The 7866-nt window shown below is 49.8% G+C and overlaps 1 protein-coding gene across 1 annotated transcript in view; it reads right to left on the reverse strand.

Moving 5' to 3' along the window:
* Positions 1-4715, reverse strand: part of TTC39B (tetratricopeptide repeat domain 39B) — a 76728-nt gene extending 72013 nt beyond the window's left edge. The window contains exon 1 of the mRNA XM_082336595.1: positions 4628-4715. Coding sequence (XP_082192721.1) covers positions 4628-4678 — 51 coding nt within the window. The 5' untranslated portion in view covers positions 4679-4715. The remainder of the gene's footprint in view (positions 1-4627) is intronic.
* Between the last annotated feature and the right edge of the window lie 3151 nt (positions 4716-7866).

Here is a 7866-nt window from a genome sequence, read left to right on the forward strand (position 1 = left end):
GAAAAATGTGAACAATAAAAATTAGCCATCTCAGAACAATATAGGTAATATAAAATTGGAGTGCACATCCTTACCTTGAATAGGCGGTCACAAGGAAAAATATTACCTCTTAACAGGTACACCCACAGGTAAAACAAAGTTTTATTTGAAATAAAGAACCTCAGAACCTCAGAAGCAGAGACAGCAATCTAGTTTTATTTAATAAAGAAGAAACTACTAGTCACGCTTAGTTTTCCTGTGGTCCTTTTCTCATCTGTGCTGCTGGAATAGCTTGTCCCCCATCTTAGATGTAGATGTGCTCTGATAGTAGGAGAGGCCAAAACAGGAACAGGAAAAACAGATGAGCTACGTGCCAAAGCACAAACCTTTGAAATAAGCTGACAAAAGGGAGTTACTTTCTTCAGCTGAGCAAGGTCTACACCTCAAAGAGACAAAACCACACAAATCAGATTAGGATGTTTTAAAAAGAATCATCCTTCATGAGAGGAAGTACCCTCACTACCCCTTCCCAACTCCATATTCCCAATACATTTTCTTCATTTTTAACGTGAAAAAGGCACCATAGTGGCTTGTTTCCAGCTTCTCAAAGTCTCCGGGGGAGTGCAGCTACCACTGTTCCTCACCGCTGAGACTCTTCTTCCAGGCTGGAATTAACCAAACAAAACTGGTGAAGAGTCCTCAGCGTAAATGGGGGGGCGGGGAGGTGGGGAGAGAGAGCAAGCAAGCACGCAGCCAGTGCTGCATGGCTCTGTAATTTATTCTAAAGTACATTATTATATTAAGCTGCTGGTGGAAAGAAGCACACCACTAGCAAGTTCTTTGATCATAAGTGCAGCAGCTGCTGCAGCAGTGGATGAAAAGCTTGAGTACTTGAACAGAGCACTAGCCAGTACTAAACAGCTTTTGAGTTAAAGACGATGCTGCTTTCATTTTGAAATTAGTTCTGAAAATAAACTGTCCAGGCAGCTTGGGCAGTTCAAGAGAGTAGAGCATGCATCATCAGGCCTTCATTACCTAAATTTTCCTTAATAGGTTAGTTTAGAGCTGAGGCACAGATTAGCTGAATTGGCCAAGCTGTCCTTAATACAAGCCTTAGAGTTAACCACAGCAAGGGCATCAAATCACTTCCAGATCTGTGTATAATCCTTAGTCTGGCTGACTGTGGCCAAACAAGGCATTTTTTTAGCATCTAGATACTTCTTGCTCATGATCCTTTCTGTCTGGCCACAACCCTCACATGCACAAAGGCCAAGGTTGGGTTTGGTTTGGTTTTTTTTTTTTAATGGATAGGGAATCCCCAAGTAACCAATTAAGCTGGCTTTAAGACTTTGAAAAACCAGGGCAGCACAGAGTGAACTTAATGGGAAGCAGATCTGGCCCACTATTTTAAGTAATCTTTAGACAGTGGGGGGGTGGGGGGGGAAGGCTTAAAGTTTTGCTTGAAGACTCTGCAGTGGCTCGGACTGCTATTTTGCCCTTAAAGTTAAGCGTATCTGTCCTAGATTTGCAACCTGTTCCAAAAGAATACCAGTATGAGTACTTTTAGTAGGCAAATTCAGTGTCGCATAGCAGTTTAAGTGCCGATGGCGTATCACGTTCTGAGTTCGCAACTGGGCGCACCACAGGTGGGCACTTCCACTCCCATCACTTCGTATCCAGGAAACTGCTTCCTAGTAGCGGATGACCATGCACACTCTTAACACCTGGGAAACAACACTACACAGGAAAATCCTGAGTACAGTAACCAATTGTCTTCCCAGATGAGCATACCCATAATGCCATCTCATTAATACAGCCTCTTTGGCTTAGGTCTGCAATTCCTGTTGGTGTTGGGTTTTTTGTTTTGGTTTGGTTTTTTGGGGGTTTTGTTTTTGGTTTTTTCTGGTTTTTTTAAAAAAAAAAAAAACAAAACTCTGGACTACTATATTAGTATTAGCTGAGGGGAAAAAAAAAAAAACACAAAGACTTATTTACACTTCATACGACTTCCTCGCCATGCCCACTGGAAAGCCACAGCTACAGGACAATGCGGCATAAATCGGCAAAAAAATTAAATATAGATTAAAATGGTATCTGGCACTTCCTTGAGCTGCAAGAAGCTTAAGGAAAACCACAAATTCTATTCATCAGGGACTACAGCAGGGGGCAGCTACCTGCTACCTTAAGCTTGGACTTTAGCAGCAGGGTTCTTGCTGGTCAACGTCCTGCTAAGTAGGAAACAACTTCAAGATTTAGCTTTACATATCCTTCTTCAAAGCTTCAGGGATGAAGAAGTAGTCACAAGTCCCTGCAAAGCAAAATTCTGTGCTAAAAGCTATGCTCATATAGTACTAAGCACGTACACTTAAATCAGGAAGAAGAGTTCCCATCTGCCATGTCCCATGTAAACAACATTATTTAGATGCATGCAGCTCTTCAGAACAAGGCTAATAGTCCTCCAACTTCAGTTTCCCAACATCATAACCATTACAAACACTTTAAAAAAAAAAAGCTAAGACACTTAAAAACGACTGTCTTGTGCATGAAGTGCTGAAATCATATCTAGCTTATTAATAAAGAGATTGTGGTGAACCTGCAGGCAAAGGCAGCCTACAGTGGTCTAGACAACTTCTGTTACAGAAGTGGCGACTTTCCCCAAGATCAAGCCACTAGTCTGCCCTCCCTTCCTGAACTCCAGGATCCCACCAGGAAAATACCAAGCACTCACTCCATTACCAATTCTGGTCTGTTTCAGAGGCCAGAAAAATCAAGCAGAAGTCTCTGTGCAAAGAGCATGAGGTGTTTCAAGCTCATCTGGAGAAAGCTTTGCACTTTTTGCAGACTGTTGCTCAAATAACGCCTCTTCCGGGTGCTTTTGTGCCCACCTTTCCATTTGTTTGCATGGCAGCTTCTTTTCCTCTAATAAAGCATTGAGACTTTACAGCACACTCAGCGAAGAATATTCTTCCCTATTGTTCACACAAGGCAGCTGGGCTACAACTAAGTTGCTAAATACCGGTTTTCACAATCGTGAATTCCAACTACTTGCTTACTGAGAGCAGCGAGAGTTTATTAATAACTTGTTTTCACTGGTACTACTCCTTATATTGGAAACAAAACTCAGCTCTGCAGAGATCACTCTGATTTTGCAGTGATTCACTCCAGTATACAATGAGATTTAAGCATTTCGCATCCTCTTCACATTATGCCTCCACACCATAACCTTAAGAAGTAGCAACTTTTATAGCACACTCTGAAATACAGACTAGTATATATCCCCACCTCCCAAGAAAAAGAACAAGCTGTTTTTTATCATCTCTTTCACAAAAGGCTTCTGCAACTACCAAATACGAAACATGAGGCTTCAACTAAACTACGCAGCATACCAAGTCCTACACATACATTTGTCAAGTCACCCTGTTGCATGAAACGCTGCCTCACTGCAGAAATGGGACACTGGTTACACATTTGTTTTCAAAATTCATCCTAACAAGGTTTAAAAAGGAAAAAAACAAAAACCAAAAACAAAACCACAACTATTATGTAATCCCATGATTCATTCAGCAAATTTCGGCCAGAGGCACGCCTGGCACCTCTTCTGGAAGAACCTCCCGAATGTATGCAGCGCTGAAGTCGTTCATTTCCGACTGTACAGTCGGAAATCAAGTCAATATTCCCACACGTGCCTGCCAGGACTGCGATCTACTGTGTTTAAAAGCACCCCCCAGTTAAAACTGCCTCAGTTTTGCAGTATCCTTCTCAAAAGCCAGTCTAGGAGACCCCTTGCTACCACCAGCCTTCCGAGAGGGGTTATCAATGATTCCGCTATTGCATTTTTCTGCGCTGAGACTCCAGAAGTTCAGGTGATCATTTTAAGGGATTGGCGTTTGGGCTGTTTAAGGGACTTTTAACCAAAGCAACGGGGAAACGATAAACTCCAGTCTACAGCAAGTCTTGCATCAACTACAGTTCTGCCTGACTTCGCTCCCCAGCCACGCAGCCTGCCCAGCCTGCCTGTGGAAGACCCCTCGGCCCCGGGGCCTGCCGAGGAGGAACCGCGCCCTCCCAGACCACCCGGGCTTTCCGTGCGACCCGTCCCCGCCAGGCAGCGACACCCGCCGGGCAGCCGGGCCGCAGGCAGCGCTCCCGCCCCGCTCCTGACCGGCGCCCCCCGGGCGGGGACGGGGGGCGATGGGCCCGGAGCCGGGGGGGGTCGCGGCTCCCCCCGCCCGCCCGCCGCCGCCGGCAGAAAGGCGCACCGGGCCGGCGGCGCAGCAAACTCGCAGGGAGCAGCGGAGAGCGCAGCCGGGCCGCGGAGCTGGGATTGGGGGGGGAAAAAAAAGAAAGAAGAAGGCGGGGGGGGAGGGAGAAGAGGGGAAGAAAAACCAACAAAGGCGGAGGGTGCGGGAAGGGGCTGCCCGCGGCCCCGCCGCCGGCACAACTTTCCCCAACTCCCGGCGGCTCCGCGCCCCGCCGGCGGCCGGGCCGGCCCCGGGAGGCGGCGGCTGCCCGCCCGGCCCCGGCGCGGCGGCGGCGCGGGGCAGGTGGGCGGCGGGGATGCCGGCGGCACCGGGCCCCGCCCGCGGCTCCCCGGCAGGGACCGGCTGCCCGCACGCCCGCAGCCCTCTCGCCGCCTCCCTCCCGTTACCTCCTCGCCGCCGCCGCCGCTCTCCTCCGTGCCGTCTCCCACGCTCGCCATGTTCCCGCTCCGCCGCCCGCCGCGCCGGGGAGACTGCGGCCGCCGCGCCCCGTCCCGCTCCCCACCGCCCGGCCGCGCTCCCCGCCTCCCTCACGGCACGGCACGGCCCGGCCCGGCCCCGGCCCCGGCCCCGGCCCCCTCCTCCCGCCCCGGCCGCCCCACAACTCCGGGGGCCGCCCCCTCATTTGCATCGCAGGCCCCGCCCGCCCCGGTCGCGCCCCGTCGTTGGCGCGGCGGCCCGCCCGCCCCTGGGCCCTCGACGCCCGGCCCCGCCGGCCCCGGCCCGCCGCTGGCTCACGGCCGGGGCGGCAGCGGCCGGGGCCCGGCGCCGCCCCGGCCCCTCGGACCGGCCGGAGGATGAGGTCGGCCGGCTCGGCCTCTGGGGCGAGCGGCGCCTCGTCCCAAGCTCCTGCCGCCCCGCGTCCCGCGGCTGCAGCCCCGCGCCGCCGTAACCCGCTGCAGCGGGCAGTGCCCGGTGAAGCTTGGTTCGGTCCCTCGGCGTCCCTGCCGTCTCCCCAGTTACCGCAGCGGTGCCAGCGCACCTGAACCAGCGCCGCCGGCTGGCGCGGCTGCGCCGCCTGCCACCCGCCCGCCGCTGGGCTCGCCGCGGCGCCCGGCCGGCTGCGGCGGAGGAAGGCAGCGCCGGCCGCGCCGCCGCGTTCGCTTTGGCGCTTGTCTGAAGGGACCTCAGGCGGCGCCGCCTGCAAGCGGACCACCCGGTGGGCCCGTTGTTGGCAGTCTGCTGCGGGTATTCGCTGCCTGAAGTCCAGGAGAAACTCGCACCCACAATCCTTCAGCACCCCGTGGCCAGGCTGTGTGGAAGAGCTGCTTCCTCACCGTGCCGACGACCAGTGGAGAAGGAAGTCTGCAAAGCAGCCAGCTCTCTGAGAAGGACCATTGGATTTCCACCACCACCCCTCCACACACACACTTTATCCTGCTACAAGTTCACAGTGCCATAATGCTTTTCGCTAAAAATCTACCAGTTTCCACTTTTCCCTATTCTGCCAGTTGAGCTCAAGTTCTAAAAAGTAGGTAGCATGACGCCCGTCTCTGCTTCCTACAGGTTACTTCTCTGTTACAGCCCCTGTTAAAAAATACATAATAGTTTTGATATTATACTAGCTTTGGTTAGAACCAGAGACGGATGAAGAGAGAACGAGAACTGAGCAGATTCAGCTAACCAGGAGACAGATACAGTCTAAGAGCTTTTGGCAAGATGTAGGATTACAGTCTAGAGATAAGCAAGGTCCTTCAGTCTAAGTAGAGGCAGAAGTACAGGCTTTCAGTGTAGGGCAGAAACCTAAGTGTCCCCATTAGTCTTACATAGACTGTACTGCCACATCCACTCTGCTATTTTTACCCAGCTGAGCTAAGTACAAGGGGGAGGGGAACTGAACTTGAATATGTTCATGTGTCCTGCAAGATTGCACTCTTCTCAGCTAAGGTGTCACAAGCTCACTGTTGTCCCATACTCCTATTGCATGTCAGTATGTTTCTTCGCTGGCAACTTGTTGGAAGATACTCCAGTGACATTAATTTACTCCTCCCAGACTGATCTGTAGCACATGGAACATACAAATAGTGCAAAGGCAGTAGAGGCCCATACATGCTTTGTATTTGACTCACAGCACAGTCATGTCTGCCCACACAGCTCCACCTGAAACTTATGTTACCATTGCATCAGAATTTTATACTGTTCACAAGAATTTTACAAGTTATCATCCTCTGTTGAAGACACGACTCCCTTTCTGTTTTTCAGCTCCAAAGGCAATCTCTTTGAGATGTCCTTTTGCTTAGAGCAGAAGACTATCTCCATTTCAAAAACAGTTTTTAACCAGTATTACTCTGTAACAGAATACTATGGGGTACATGAGTAGGATAGCTAACCCATAAGGCCCCCAGGTTCTAGAAACACAGTCCTTAAAGATGAGAACCAGTTATACCATGCTGTAGGATCCATACACCTAGGCTGTTATGCACTACCAGTTCTAGCTACGGAGAATAAAAACTTAGCCTGATCCCTAATGTTCTTGTAGAAACTGTTCACGGACTATAGCAGCAGCGCTTTTACAGTTAGGCTGGGGAAATCACACCAATGCGCAGAGTTTGTAGTCGTGAGTAGTTACTCTATGCGCAGGAGACATAACTGCCCGAGTCAGAGGTTCAGTTCATACACTCAGCAAGTTCAAGACCATGGTTTGGTTCAACACCGGTTTGTCATGCTTAGCTCTTGATAGGCTTCATTTAGTGTTGCGTTCTTTCCTCCCCACCAAGTCCTTTAGCTCATTTACACTCTTTTGGGCAGCTTTAGGGCTTTATCTGTAAGTGATCTTTCTCTGGTCAGAATAAAGATGCATGCTAAAACAATCATGGTAGAGATAACTACATCATATCATTCCTGACCCAGGTAGCTACTGCATGAAAATTGCTACTGAAATCTGAGTACAGGCCTTGTGAATGGCAGAGCCATTACTGAATTTTGCTTGGTCTTTGACACGCTGCCACGGGGCATGCTCCCATTTAAGTCACTGTCATAACAGTCAAACGAGCATCTCTAAGCCACCCCCCCCCTTGGCTTTAATCAGTGTAATCATTCTTCCCCTTCTCCCTTGAAATTTAAGCATTAAAGAAAAGCCTTGCAAATTCCTCTTCCTCTTACAGTTTTGCATTTATAAAAAAATAAACAAAACAAGAAACACAACTTCTGAAGTAATATGGACAAAAATTAACAGATCTTAATCCTCTGAGAAGAGAAGCTTGCTGCAGTTCCCAGCCAGCTCTAGTTTCTGTCCTTTTGAACGTAGGTATCTTTGCAGCAAGAATTAGGAAGATTATGAGCTGATTACTAATCTTTCAGAGAGCATTCAGAGAGCATTCCAGCGGGCAGGCTGAGATCTGACGGAGGAGGCAAGACCTTGAGAGACCGTTCCCCTCTGGCTGGCATAGCTATATAGAATCCTCTCCCAGAAAAAGCTTCCCTACATTTTTCGTCATCTTCAGAGCCATCACCTGCATGCTGCTGTGTTAACACTACCTGGATATTTGATAGCTCTGCTAGTGTTTCCTTCTGCAGTATAGCTATTCACTGGGAATTTGCCTCATTACAAGAATTCATGGGACAATGAGGAAAAAGAAAAAAATTTTTTTGAGCTTCTGTAATCAAATACAGATCTGACAAGGATGAA

Source organism: Platalea leucorodia (genome assembly GCF_965183815.1).
Source record: "Platalea leucorodia genome assembly, chromosome: Z".
NCBI classification, from domain to species: Eukaryota; Metazoa; Chordata; class Aves; order Pelecaniformes; family Threskiornithidae; genus Platalea; species Platalea leucorodia.